At 48.0% G+C, this 14,788-nt stretch overlaps 3 protein-coding genes and 1 long non-coding RNA gene across 4 annotated transcripts; 2 read left to right on the top strand and 2 right to left on the bottom strand.

Annotated features, from left to right (window-relative positions):
- The first annotated feature begins 1,032 nt into the window (after window positions 1-1,032).
- Window positions 1,033-3,057, top strand: LOC542370 (catalase-3 (AA 1-495)). The gene is made up of 3 exons (NM_001363892.1): window positions 1,033-1,106; window positions 1,218-2,627; window positions 2,721-3,057. The coding sequence occupies exons 1-3, from the start codon at window positions 1,092-1,094 to the stop codon at window positions 2,778-2,780; spliced, it is 1,485 nt and encodes a 494-aa protein (NP_001350821.1). The 5' UTR covers window positions 1,033-1,091; the 3' UTR covers window positions 2,781-3,057.
- Window positions 3,058-4,161: 1,104 nt separating this feature from the next.
- On the top strand, window positions 4,162-5,021 carry LOC103654978 (uncharacterized). The gene is made up of 2 exons (XR_566466.2): window positions 4,162-4,670; window positions 4,794-5,021. It is a non-coding gene; the product is annotated as an uncharacterized lncRNA (long non-coding RNA).
- Window positions 5,022-9,060: 4,039 nt separating this feature from the next.
- LOC100276468 (uncharacterized) lies at window positions 9,061-9,857 on the bottom strand. Its single transcript, NM_001150250.2, has one exon. The coding sequence runs from the start codon at window positions 9,708-9,710 to the stop codon at window positions 9,183-9,185; it is 528 nt and encodes a 175-aa protein (NP_001143722.1). The 5' UTR covers window positions 9,711-9,857; the 3' UTR covers window positions 9,061-9,182.
- A 1,576-nt stretch (window positions 9,858-11,433) lies between these two features.
- On the bottom strand, window positions 11,434-14,560 carry LOC100276770 (uncharacterized). Its single transcript, NM_001367315.1, has 5 exons — window positions 14,118-14,560; window positions 12,847-13,777; window positions 12,567-12,735; window positions 11,989-12,102; window positions 11,434-11,708 (listed from the first exon to the last, which is right to left on the bottom strand). The coding sequence occupies exons 1-5, from the start codon at window positions 14,503-14,505 to the stop codon at window positions 11,562-11,564; spliced, it is 1,749 nt and encodes a 582-aa protein (NP_001354244.1). The 5' UTR covers window positions 14,506-14,560; the 3' UTR covers window positions 11,434-11,561.
- Between the last annotated feature and the right edge of the window lie 228 nt (window positions 14,561-14,788).

Here is a 14,788-nt window from a genome sequence, read left to right on the forward strand (position 1 = left end):
GAAGTTAGTGACTCTTTGACCGCGCTCGTTTGTCAATAGTTGAAAGCTAAATTTCTAGAGGAGGCTGTAGGAAGTTAGTGGCTCGTTTGATCGCGCTCGTTTGTCAACAGCTGAAAGCTAACTTTCTAGAGGAGACCGCCCCTGCTAACTTCCTACGACCTTTGTGGTTGGGGCTATAAATACCCGACCTTTGTGGCCTTCTCAACGGAGAGTAGGTTATTTGGAACCAAACCTCGGAAAACAAATCACCGTGTTCATTTGTGTTGATCTTCATCACTTGATTTGTTTCTTCCCTCTCCTCTCTCTAAAGTTCTCTTGCTCACATTGTTTTGAGTTTGCTTCTAAAGTTATCTGTATTGATTGAGTAACTCATAGCAAAAAGAACTATCTTTTGCACTCCGAAATATTACTAACACTAACCCCGAGTATAATGCGTGTTCAAACTTTATAAATTTCAGATTTCGTCTATTTATCCTCTTTAGACGACTTTCAAAGTTTATATTTTTGGTGTAATGGCTACCACATCAACATGCTTGATTTCCTGGCACATGCATTTATTTTTGTCAATACTTTTGCGTGGCCCTTTTCACGTATAGAAGAGTGAAGCTAACATTACATTACATAAATATTTTTCCCTCTAATTGCGGCAATCAAGCACGAACGCACTAGCTAGTAAGCTTTTTGTGAGGATTTGGCATGTTGCTGTGACTGTGAGTGGATTACCGCGACGACAGGGACGACATGCGTGCCCTTATCTCTTGGAGATTTCCTCGGGCCCGACCATCAGACGAACAACACATGCATGTGCTAGCCCGTGTCAGCAATCTAGATGACCTCTCAATTTTCCACACGAGGTGGGGCCCTCGCCACCTCATCTCTTGTCTTTTCCCAGTTAGGTGACATGGAGCACATGAGCCCTCGAGCTCACCGGGGGGTGACGCCACCCCCCCCCCCCCCCCCCCCCCCCCCCCCACACCCACCTCGCCGCTATTTAAGCAGCGAAAGGTTTGGAGAGCGAGTATGTAAACCACACTCCACTCCAGCACTGAACACTTGATTGATTCAGTGGGTAGCTAGCTAGCTGAATCACAATGGATCCTACCAAGGTGAGCTCAGTATACTCTGCTTCTTCTTCTTCCGTCATATCGATCTTTGATTTGAGATTCGTAGCTCAGTACCTGTTTTGTGTTGTTTACTTGTGTTGATTTTGCTTGCAGTTCCGTCCGTCCAGCAGCCACGACACGACGGTGACGACGACGAACGCGGGCGCTCCTGTGTGGAACGACAACGAGGCGCTGACTGTGGGGCCTCGCGGTCCCATCCTGCTGGAGGACTACCACCTGATCGAGAAGGTGGCGCACTTCGCGCGCGAGCGCATCCCGGAGCGCGTGGTGCACGCGCGCGGGGCCTCCGCCAAGGGCTTCTTCGAGTGCACCCACGACGTGACGTCGCTGACGTGCGCCGACTTCCTGCGCGCGCCCGGCGTGCGGACGCCCGTGATCGTGCGCTTCTCGACGGTGATCCACGAGCGGGGGTCCCCGGAGACGATCCGCGACCCGCGCGGGTTCGCCGTGAAGTTCTACACCCGCGAGGGCAACTGGGACCTGCTGGGCAACAACTTCCCCGTCTTCTTCATCCGCGACGGCATCAAGTTCCCCGACGTGATCCACGCGTTCAAGCCCAACCCGCGGTCGCACGTGCAGGAGTACTGGCGGGTGTTCGACTTCCTGTCGCACCTCCCCGAGAGCCTGCACACCTTCTTCTTCCTCTTCGACGACGTGGGCGTGCCGTCCGACTACCGCCACATGGAAGGGTTCGGCGTGAACACGTACACGTTCGTGAGCGCGGCGGGGAAGGCGCAGTACGTCAAGTTCCACTGGAAGCCGACGTGCGGCGTGCGGTGCATCCTGACGGACGAGGAGGCGGCGCTGGTCGGGGGACGGAACCACAGCCACGCGACGCAGGACCTGTACGACTCCATCGCGGCGGGGAGCTTCCCGGAGTGGACGCTGTACGTGCAGGTGATGGAGCCGGACACGGAGGAGCAGTACGACTTCGACCCGCTGGACGACACCAAGACGTGGCCGGAGGACCTGCTGCCGCTCCGCCCCGTGGGGAGGCTGGTGCTGGACAGGAACGTGGACAACTTCTTCAACGAGAACGAGCAGCTGGCGTTCGGCCCGGGGCTGGTGGTGCCAGGGATCTACTACTCGGACGACAAGATGCTGCAGTGCCGGGTGTTCGCCTACGCCGACACGCAGCGCTACAGGCTGGGTCCCAACTACCTGATGCTGCCCGTCAACGCGCCGCGCTGCGCGCACCACAACAACCACTACGACGGCGCCATGAACTTCATGCACCGGGACGAGGAGGTGGACTACTACCCGTCCAGGCACGCGCCGCTGCGGCAGGCGGCGCCGCCCACGCCACTGCCGCCCAGGCCGGTCGCGGGGAGGAGGGAGAAGGCAACCATACGCAAGCCCAACGACTTCAAGCAGCCAGGGGAGAGGTACCGCTCCTGGGACGCCGACCGACAGGACCGATTCGTGAGGCGATTCGCCGACTCGCTCGGACACCCAAAGGTCAGCCAGGAGCTCAGGTCCATCTGGATAGACCTCCTCGCCAAGGTACGTGGATGGCATGGCATGGCAGTGCCACACGTGTTTTCGATCGATCTAGCTACTCATGCATGATATACGACGATTGCTTTGCATATGCAGTGCGACGCGTCGCTGGGGATGAAGATTGCCACCCGGCTCAACATGAAGGCAAACATGTGATGCTTCTGCTGAATAGAATAATAATGAAGACGCATGCATGTCGTCGCCAGGAACAAGAGAAATAATACAAGACCACCACGCATGGGCATACTCCATATATATATGTATAGCCCGTGCCCGTGTCCGCCTTTGTACCAATACAAGCCAAGACTAGTGGATGTATTATTATTATTATTATTGCGCTATCACATACATGTACCCCTGCTACCTGAAGATGGATGTGTATCGAGTTATCAAATTAAGACACCTGCAGCAAAAAACTATATATGTTGCATAAGAATACTCGTCTCGATATGGACATGATTCCCTCAGCTGCTAATTTAACCCTCCAACAAATTCTGTAAGATCCTCTCGCTTCTCAGTCTATATATGTTTAAATATATATGTTAGCAGTGTAGGCGTCCACACTGCTGCGTTCTGCCACCCGCAGGCAGCCGCCCCGCAGGCGCCCCGCAGGCGCCCCGCAGCCGCAGCCGCGGCTTCCACCCATGGCGCCGTGGCTTCCATCAATCGCCAGCGCGCCCTCCGCACTCCTGCCATCCGAGAAAAGTCTTCCATCCATGGTGTCATTGCTGCAATTCCCCCCGCGATCCGCGCTACCTCCATTGCCCACGCGATCCACGCTCCCTCCATTGCCACCGTGATGCCGCGTCCCCCTCACCCCCACCCGTCGCCGATTTCGCAGACCTCCATGCACGCCGCGGATTTCGCCTTCCTCAAGCACCATAAGATGTGCGCGCTGCCGCCCCAACCCCACTTACCACCCCACCGGGCACGCCATGACAGGGAGGTCTGCGCCCGCTGCCCCACACCCTCCGCCCCAATTCACAAAACCCTAGCGACCTCGATTTCTCACCGGCATGGTCATCAACACCTATCTCTCAGCCACCACAGCCGGTGGTGGCCTATGCAGTTCCAGTGCGCGCTCACGGCTGCACCGCCCATGTCGATCCCCATCAAGAAGTTGTCCTGGAAGAAGAGCACCCGCATCCGCTGGCCTCCACCGATGCCACCACCTCGCCTGTGAACCAGTTCTCGTTGAGGTACATGACAGCCATGTCACTAGCTGTCTTGCTCCTAGATCTTAGTTTATTGTGGTCGTTTATCCCTAGAGTTTAATAATATGTGGATCCCTGCAAAATAATTCTCGTTTGTAATGGTTTGATCTGTAGTTTCTTTGTCATTTAAGTTCCACTTCTTTCACTGCAAGAAGATCGCCTGTTGCTTTTTTGGAGTAGCACTGAGACTGAAATTTTCACCCTCAGTTGACTTGTTCATTAGTTGTACCGTGCTACTGTCTGCAGTTCACCCATGTACTTCTATGAATATTGTTTGATTTTGTTTAGAGTATATTACTTATGATCCCATTATTGTAGTGCAGTGACCTGAAAATGAGTGAGGGGATGCTACTCAGCTTGCCCTTGAGAAAGGATCACCGCAAGTGTCTACTGATGATGGTTCGAGTAGTCCTGCAACTGTGCACAAGTTGAAAGTTGACACAGAAGATGCTGGAAGCAAAATTGAATCACCCACTCCAGAGAAGCTTGAATCTAGAAGCAAATGGATTGTTGTGAGTTCGTTGGCAAGGAATTTACTTGCAGAGAGGTACAAAGATAGATTTGCAAATCAGTTCCTGGAAGATGAGGGTGACATAGATGATGAAGACTATAATGACAGTATTTGGCCCAAATGAAGTATTTGTTTCCAGAAGCAATCCAGTTTAAGAGGGTACTTCTACATGACGAGAAAAGCCTATGCATGTATGCTGATATGGAAATCATACTTGTAATGGATGTTGTGGAATACACAAGTCCTGATCACTCTCCATCCATGGCAATTTGCGATGCTTTTTACTCGAAGCTTTTGACATTTTTGGATGCTCATCATAAGGTACTAAATTTAATTGGTCTTTATTGGGTAGTTGTTCATTAGTAGTTCTTCACTATTTATTCACTCGGTATTCTCATCCTATTTCTATAAGGTTTATGCATGTGACTTTTTCCCTTGTTTCAGGTCCCAGCCAAAGAGCAAGTTGATGCACTATTAAAGGAATTGTTTGCACTTTCAACTGTCACGGGTATTTTGAGCACACTGCTGGCTACTTGTGTTATTGTTGACCAATAAAATCTATAATTTATCTGAACAAATTGATGCAATTGTCTCCCTGTTCTAAAATTCAATGGTAGTCACAGATCTTAGAGAGCTCTATATGTTTCTGTTAGTATGATTGTGTTAAGTTTATATGTTCTATCTTGCCAGTTTGCCCTCTAGCAGCTGATAATTAATATGGTTGCAGTTGCAGCTCATGTCTATAGACAATAGATGATATCCCAGTAGATGCACATCCTATGACACAGTTTACCACATTTTCAACCCACATTTTCAATCCGCTCTCTATCTTCTGAACCAGTACTGCCTTCTTCTTTTACATTAACCTTGCCAGTCCACCTCTTCAATAATCGTCCTTCATCGCATGCTGATCTGAAACTGAAGGTTGCAAGGTAACACCATCAACTGACTCCCAGAGCCTCAGGTATTCAACAAGCACCTGTACTGTGAGGGTACCCTGGATATCAGCAATCCAAGTCCTGTTGCTCAAAGCTTGAGAGACAGTACGTTGTCTCCTTGCTCGTTTAGGAACCACCTGAATAATATAGGGGGGCCAGGGCCAGCTCACCTACAGTGCAGCCTTGCAGCCAACGATCAGTCCAAAATTTGGTGTTCTCCCCATTCCCAACCTTGGTCTCCAGAGCAACATCAAAGAGAGTTTGGGCATTACGGGGCACCTGAAATGGCAGCCCATCCCAAGGTCGAGATTATATTTGAGGTTGCCAAGAGGAAATATTGTCTATGTTCAGTTATAGATTTGAAATATAAAATTAAGTTAGTTATTAATGGATTCACTTTAAATAGTACTAATATAGTTCGTTATGTGGCATTCATCGCTTCCTCTTAGTATCAAGAGCATACAGCTTTTCCAAAGAAAAATGACGACCAACAGGCCTGATCAAATTCAACAGATGATCTACTGAAGCATCGCTATTATGAGGATACTTATTTGTTTTTAAATTACAGCAAACAAAGGTCTCTCCTTACCTTCTCATTTCTTAGTAATGCTTGGCAGAGCTTCCTCTCTAGAGACCAATACTGAATGCCTGATTTGAGTTCAGTTCGTAATCTATAAACAATCTCTACTACTCTATATGTATGGACTGTAGGCGTCCACACTTTGGTTCTGCCATCGCTGCCATCGCGCGCTACGCTCCCTCCCCGCGCCCCGTCCCGCAATTCCTCCCCGCCCGTCAATGGAAGGTCCCGCCGCTCCCGCAGTTCGCGCCATCAATGCCTCGCCCGCAGTCCGCAGGCCGTCAATGGAAGGTCGCGCCGCGCATTCCTCGCCGGCAACGCCCGCAGTCCCCGCCGCGCCCGCAGTCCCCAAATCGGTCGCGCCCTCAAAGCTCCACGCATCGTCGTCTGCTCCCCGCCGCCGCGTCCGCCCCCTCCCCCACCGATGGAATCCCCACGGACTCCGCCCCGTGTCGCCTCCCCGGCTCCCCAGAATGCGATCCTCTCTCCCTCAATCCCCGCTGCCTCAACCCAGATCGCCGCCCTCGCTCTCGATCCTCGTCACGCCATCCGACGATCCACTCTCCTCGGCCCTAACGCGCCGACCCGCTCCGGCTCTCCATGGAAGGCTGTGGAAGGCGCGACCACTGCGAGGAGGGTCTGATGATGAGGGGCTCCAACTGGCGCGCGGCGCGCGCCTGCGCGAGGATCTCCGTGGCTCGCTCCGACAGCCGCGGGAACGGTAGGACGTGGAAGCGGGTGGAGGGCGCGGCGTCGTCGGCGGCGAGGATCTCCGGCGCGACGTGCACCAGCCTCCCTTCCCAGATGGGTGATAAACTCATAAGGTTAATGTAAGATCATCATTACTTCACCACTATTACCACTACCTTCCAGATGGGTGAGACACTGCACTTCTTCCAAAGTATCAGGAGTAGCCTAATAAAAGAAGTCTCAACTATAATTTCTTCATAGAAAACACATAGATAAAAATGAACTAAAAGTTAAACGGTGTCACTTAGATTACCTTTCTTAATAGCTCAGAAACCAAAAGGAACTTATTCTCCAGGGTAAGAGAATCAAATGCTTGCACCTACACAAAAGATTTTCTGATCATAATTTTGAAATACTGCCAAACTCATCAGTGAGTTTGGCATAAGTGCTCCAGTCATCCTGATCAAATGGATCTTCGATCAACTCGATAGGGTACTCAGATACAAAGGACATGAAAAACTTGATTAGGTCATCTGTTGAGTTAGTAGGAGGTAGTGTTCAGAGGGATGCAAGGAAAGGGACACTACCACACAAGCACCAAGTTTATGGCAATCAGGCAGTGGTGTCTGGCTGCCAAACCATGTTCATATGCAATCATCAGGCAGTGGGTCATCAGGAACTGCAAATGAGATTGGAAGTAACCAATTGATCTCCGTCAGTGATTTTAAGGTAGCCATGCAGCTAAACCCTCAGCATCTTGGGGAGAATTGGCCAGTCCTCTAGAGAAGATATGTCTTTGTTCTTCAGAGGAAAATGAATGATAGATGGTGCCTTTTTACTTCACATTGAAGTTCTGTACCAATGTGCTTCTTGGTGCCCATCCGATGTACATTTGAGTTGGAAGTGGCAAGATTGCAGGCACAACACATATGCACATATGGGGTCAAAGCAGAATTCTGATTCCACGTTCAGCCGTCGGAGTTGTAGTGAAAGAAAGAAATTCTTTTTTTCCTGATAAATCATGCCCAAATAAAGGAAAACGTCTTCCGGCCAAGCCATGCAGCTTAGGCCTCATTAGCACTTACAAGGTGGATAGTGTTACATCTAAAAGTCCCAACTTCTATGTAACATCTGGCATAAGGGACCGGGGGCAGCAAAATGCAAGTGTAACACTTAAATGCCTCGATTGTAGGATTTAAGAACATTGTTGTTTTACATGTTTTTTTGCAGTGAATCAGACCACACATGTTGTATTAGTTAGAGAATGATGATTTATTTTGTATTATTATGGATTTCATAGATTATTTTAGTTTTTCCTGAACTGCAATCGTTTCAATAACATAGGAGGGGACTTCCTTGAATGACATTTAGGTGAATTTTTAAGGTATGTCCATTATTCCATTATAGAGTACAAAGCCTACTTCGTACAACTCACTGTTCACTGTTGTCTAAATAGATTGAAATAATGTGGTGAAGCTGTCATGGAAGGATAACTGAATATATGGACTCTTAAGTAGCTTAGCCACTACAAAGGATACAATTGAAATCCATTACATCAACTAAGTAACGTACCAATGAATCAATAAAAAAAGTTCCCTCTATTGACATAAGTAATTATAAAACATTCTATCACGTACGTTTGTTCACTACAATCAAACATCAACTAAGCTCTATATATATTTCATATAATTTTTTTACTCCCGTCACAACGCACGGGCACTCACCTAGTATATGTTTAAATAAAATCCTCAGTCTATGGTTGAATACTCTTATATTCACCCTGATCAACGGATTAAATTGGATTGAGGTGTAATTTAGGGAGTGTTTGTTCGTAGAGACTAATTTTTAGCCCGTCTATTTTATTACATATATATATATATATATATATGTATCCCCTCCTAGAAAGCACATCTATGCGGCAGAATTTGAAGCTATATGCTTCGGGATATCTTGTGTATCCCCTTCGTCTTCTTCTGAGTACAACTGTGGGCAAGAAGTTGATTACCATGTCATTTTCCACTGGTCGATATTTCTATGGCTGCAATATATATATATAAGCGACTTTGACGTTTCGATTGTACACGTTACCTTCTTCATTTCAATATAAAAGTGCCGGTGGTTTGGATTATTTATTTATTTATTTATTTTCCCCCCATGTGCCTTATCGATAGCTCCATACATGATAGTCCTACGATTTTTTCACCCTCGTTAGCTTGTAAACTAAGAGGGGAAAAAAAACTGCAATCACAATAAAGAACTGCGCGCCTGGCGATCAATAATAATCCTGGGAGATACCGAGCAAAGTTGGAAGGAACCATGATTGTGATGTGCCACGACAGATGGATGAGGATAGACAGTGATAAACTCAGGTTCCCGGCATGATCGTTGTACCTTTGCTGAAGAAATCAACAGGACGACGCCGCCGCCGCCGACGACGACGTAAGTCTGTGTGTATCATCTGAATTAAAGAGCACTGCTCTGCTGCTAACTAGTTTCCTTCAAGCAAGGTCATATGCAGTCGATGGACAATGCACAAAATCCAGCCAGGCCATAGCATATGGATTGATCGGCAGAAACACAAGGGACTACGCTACAATGCACAAAATACACAGGCAACTAGTAGATCTAGAAGATGCCGCGGCTGCGAGCAACCTCGAGGATATCCTCACCACCGGTGATTGTAGAAGGAGCGGTTGGGATCATGAGCACGGCCCTGGCGAGAGGGTCCAGTTCGGGGCTGCGGCTCGGAGTCGGAGACCTGATCTTGTTGGCTCTTCTCACCTTCCTCTTGCAGACCCTCTTCCTCTTGCAGACCTTCTTCCGCGGCTTCAATTTGACCCGCTCCGGACGGCGACTCTTACTGTCCGAGGGAGGGGAGGGAGCGGGAGCGGGGGGAGGGGTGGGGTCAGGCTGGGTGAAGGGGATGGAGCACATGACGATGACTTCTTCCCCCTGACTCTGCGGGTCCTGATGCGTGAGAGGCGGCGTGCTGAACACCTCGACCTCCTCCTCCTCCTCCCCCTCCCCCTCCCCCTCCTCCTCATTGTCACGGGAGATGAAGCGGGCGCGGCCGATGAGCTCCTCCTGCGATGCGGAGGCGTCGATGTCCGCCTCCTCCGCGGCGTCCCAAGCGGCGTAGGCGGACGAGGCCATGCCGCCGAGCCACCAACCAGCGGACGAGACGTTGGCAGATTGGAACCGACGGTGGCTAGGGTTTGGCTAGCTTGGATGGAAAGGGTCTCTCCCTGTCCGAGGGAGGAGGAGAGGCGGCCCGGTGTGGCTGTGGCAATACGGAAGGAAGGAGGGGCATCGCGTCGGGTATGGGGCCGAAATGTACTGGGCTGGGCCTCTCTGTCTCCCTGCTTGTGCTTGGAGGAAAAGGTTCCTGCAATTTGCCATGACCCTCCTTTGTTAAACTAGCTCCAACAAGGAGCTCTAAAGTGTCATGTACCCTAAATTTAGAGTGTGTTTGGTTGCAATGACAGGACGGGGCGGGATGAGATGACCCCTCAAATAAGGTTGTTTGCTTCAGAGTTAAGGGTTGGGACAGGACTATCCCAGTGTTGTTCTCAGTTATCCCTTAAAATTGGAGGGACGAGAGAGAACATCGACGCCCTTGTTCTGGCTGTCCCACAACCAAACGTACCCTTAGAGGATGAGGATGTCCTCTACTCTCTCCAGCAGCGTTCTCTAAATGGTCCTCTAAATTTAGAGGACGCTGCTGGATTCTCTATATATAGAGTTTTTCTAAACGGTTTTCTAATGTATTTGAATACTTTAAACAACCGGTTTAGTAAAACTAAAATATGTACAATATATTTGAGAGTATGACAAATACATATATATAAAAATTAAAAAATTAAAAATATCTTTAATATAGGAATCTACATATAGAGGACGTGATTTAGAGGATATTGGATAGGAAGTAGATATAGAAGATAAAATCTTTTAAAAAAGACCGTAAATAACGGATATAGATGATATATATAGAGGACGTTGCTGGAGAGTCTTATCAATATTATAGAAGCACAAAGGCTGCCATGGTTCGTAATGCTCCACGCAGAAGAGAATATTCTAGCCAGCTAGCATTCGTGCAATCGTTGGAACGAAGGAATCCGGAGCTTACGCTCAAACTCTTTGGGTGTGTTTGGTTCCCGTAGAAGTCGAGCCAGGCTCGTATGATCTGAGCCAGTATTGATAGAACCAGAATAAGTTCATGCAAACGCTTTTGTTTGGTTGCTTATACAGACACATGCAAACCGGGCATATACTTTGTTTGATTGTTTGTATCAGAATATGTACTAGAGAAAAAATTTATGAATAAATCTTCACATTTTATATAGTATGTGTGGTCTAATTTTGTTCGCAAGAATATGAGGAACACGAATATGAAATCGGTGTAGTGGTTAAATCTCTTTATTGAAATATATAATAGAAAAACACACATAAACTATACATGTTTTGCATGCTGCTGCATTGGCAGCGCCTGCACGCGGGCATACGGCTGCCAGCCGCGTTTGCCCTCAGTCTGGTTGCAGCCCTCGAATGTCGAATTGCATCTGTATATAAAGTGCAGTCAACCAAACACGACTAGTTTTAAGATTCCGCGGGTGCATATGCACGCTCGGGTACATCAATCTATCATTGCTCAAGTAGTAATGGCGAGATAGAGGCGACATCCTCTGACCAAGCCCCCTCCTCCGCACAAATGCACAATCCCAAGCATGTACATGCACGCGCCCAGCCGAGGAGCAAACTGTGACGGCGTTAGATAGATGCATATACTCGATCAAGCTAGATCCATGTGAATATTCAAGATAAAAAAATTCAAATCCATTGGAATTAGAAACACCAGCACGTAAACCATGCATGGATGCTGCAAAACTGCATAGCTTAACATGCTTATATATGTGTTCGTACATGAATACGATAGACTCCCCCTCTCAGCCACTCTTCTTGCTTACAAACTAGGGTACCATTAGGTGTGCATGAAAAGGGGACAGCTTAGTGCTTCTTGCGAGAGAAGTGGTTGTCGTTCGGATTCCTTTTCCCGCTGAACATTGCCAGTGCCTTGCCAACTGGAGGTTTCAGTGACGCCTTCTTATCACCACTGTGCGAAAATATGTCCTCAACGCCCAAGAAATCATCCGCCTATAGTGAAGCTGACAGTCAGATCTTTGTTCCTAAACCAACCTCACCAAAACTGCTACCAAATAACTTGTTGTACACAATGACAAACGAGGAAATGCGTACTTGACAATATAGACCACATATAATATAGAAGTAATATACAACAGGATAACATAACCTTTTTTTGTTATTGTTTTGTTCATTAAGTAGTCCACAGTTTGTTGTGCATGTATCCTCATTACCTTATTCTGAAATGACTTTTCAGTACACGAAAAAAAGAAAGAAATGCTAGAGCACTAACCTTGCTGGACTTCTTCAATTTAGGATGAAGAACCTTCTGAGGAAGCTGGTCCTCACGTAGAATGGGGTTCTTAGTTATGGCATCTCTTCCACCTTGAGGCATTGGGAGCGAAAACTGCAAGAAAACAGGTAAACAGTTACAAACAACGCCTTCAGCATTCTCAGGAAAGGTAATTGCAATCAAGGAGTTGGAGCAATCTCGAAACAAACATGAATGTCCTTACTCAAGACATCATATCTCAAGAAATGTACAGTCTAGGAAGAGACCATATTTGCCAGGTATGTGAGTGTGACTGCCAACATCAAATCATAGACCACACAACCATCAATATCCAAATATTCAAAACAAACAACACATGTCTAGACCAAACATGAATATCCAAATATTCTCACCACTTGTTTCATGGAAATTGTTCCTCGCTACTGCACTCATGATTGGCATTGACATTACAGGCATGAAAATAGACCACACAACCAATCAAGTAAAGAATCACACTCCACTACAACCACACACGATCGGAGAAGTTGCAGAACACGTGTCTAGACCATAACAAAGACAAGCAGCATAAATGCACTCACTTTTGTGCCTCGAAGTGTAACACGTGGGCGCCGTGAAGCCATAGTGATCCCATTTTCACCAACTGTCACTGAGACCTTCCTTAAGGTCCCACCATTGCCACACTTCGGACAAAATATTTTGCCAACCTCTTGGGTCACCTTATAGCAAGCATGGCACCTCAAAACCCACCTGTCACAGAAGCATAAAAATACATGTGTTAGTGGGCAATAAAAAAAATACAGCATTGCCTTGGATAGGACTATTGTACCCAAACAGGTCTGAGGATTTTAATTCACATACCTATGCATCTGGCGTATCTGCATGCCACCTGGTGCTATGAGCCGGAGGCCAATCTGCAGGATGACGTTTTGCATCGCGTAATCACTAGTAACACATGCTATAGTTGATTCAGATAAGGACCTCAGGGCCCAACTCTGTTCGCTGCTCTCATAGTCTACGGAATGTGCATCATCACCTCCCTCATCCTCACCTTTTATATCTAGTTTGTCCAATTCTTTGGTACATGCATCAGTATCATCACCATAAGATAGCTGGTCAGAATGCAACTGTTCTCCAGCAATTTCAGGGTCTGCTTGAAGTTCAAAACCATCAGAACTTGCACTGATTTTCTCAGGGACAGAAGAGAGGCCACCTGTTGAAGTCAGACCATGCTCCAACCCTCCATTTTCAGAGAGAACTTTATCGCTATCAATTGATGCAGCAACAGAACTCGTCTCAAAACTTTGTCCAGATTCTTTGAGGGCATCACGCCTTGCCTTCCTCCGCAAATATCTTCTGTGTGTGCTGCGGCTAACAGCAGGCATCCAACCTACATTATTCTCATCCTCTTCCCATGCAACAGGTGCATCCTTCTCTGAAGGCTGGTCCTCTGTATCCTCCTGTGCCTCACACACACTGTTGGTCTCGCTCATCGGGAGATCTTGATTCTCAATGTCCTTCAGAGGAAGTATTCTAGAATTGATATCTCCACCAGCTTCTGACATCTGATCCAATTCTTCCCACTCTTTCAGGTTAGGCACATTAGAGCCCCAACCAGGCAGTGGAGCTTCTGACAGCTTTCTGACATTCACCTCAAGCAGAGGAGGAGGGTGCTCCCGCAAATGGCTACTCCCATGGATCTCAGCTTCTAACATGTAAGCCAAAGCAATAATCTTGATATCAACATCTGAAAGTGTTTGGATGTCTCCTGTCTCCCTGGCAAACTTGGTAACTGCGAGTAATAATAAATTAATAATGATACAAAAATGAGTCTCACATGTATACAATGTTCAGAACAATAACATTTGACGTAAAAGACTAATGTCTAAATTTGACCTCTCGTTTAACAATGCTAAATGAAGACAACATGCTTTATTACTATGATCATCACGGCAAGTACGAAAGCAGACAACGTTAGCAACATCAGCAGCCATTAATTACGCAGCAGGATCAAAATAAACACTACTTTCTCAAACAAAATCCTACAAATTAGGGACCACTGGCACTAGCGCGAGAGAGATTTAACTCAGATTCGTGATGGCATGATGCACTCGAGAGACTAGAGCAGCGACCTTTCTTCACGAACTCGGGCGCAGGATCAACGGTCTCGACGGGGATGGGGAGGAGTCCGAGCCGTCGGCGCGCGGCCGCGTCCCGGACCTCCTCGAGCACCTCCGGCACGGTGACAAGGCGCCCCGCGGATGTGGAGAGGGCGGGGGCGCCGGAGATAACGGCGTTGGCGTCCACCACGGCGACCGCCACGCCGCTGGAGTTGGCGCAGCTCGCCACGATGCGGCTCACCGCCTGCGCCGCTGACTCCTGCTCCACGGCCTTCCGCTGCGCCGTTGCCGCTGGTCCCCACGCCCCGGAACCGGCGGGAGTGACCGCCGCATCGTCGGAGGCAGCGACCGGGGTGGCGGCTGCGGCCGCCGCGGGGGCTAGAGGCGGCCACGCTTCCATGGGTCTAGGGTTTGGGCTCACTTTTCCTGTTTGGCCCCTCGTACCTTTTACAGTTCAGTATTCCAGCAGGATGGGCGCGATATTTATATGTAGGGGAACCTTTTTCGATAAGGATTCGTATATATATTTTTAAAATTTTTATAATCCAGACAGGTACAAATAGTACTCCGGTATACAGCTTACTAGTCGATTGCCCGTGCGTTGCGGCGGCTTACAACAATAATTACGTAAATTATTCACAAAAAGGTCTCAAGATTTTTTATTGATTGTCTCCGCACTCTTT

Source organism: Zea mays, chromosome 4 (genome assembly GCF_902167145.1).
Source record: "Zea mays cultivar B73 chromosome 4, Zm-B73-REFERENCE-NAM-5.0, whole genome shotgun sequence".
Lineage (NCBI taxonomy): Eukaryota > Viridiplantae > Streptophyta > Magnoliopsida > Poales > Poaceae > Zea > Zea mays.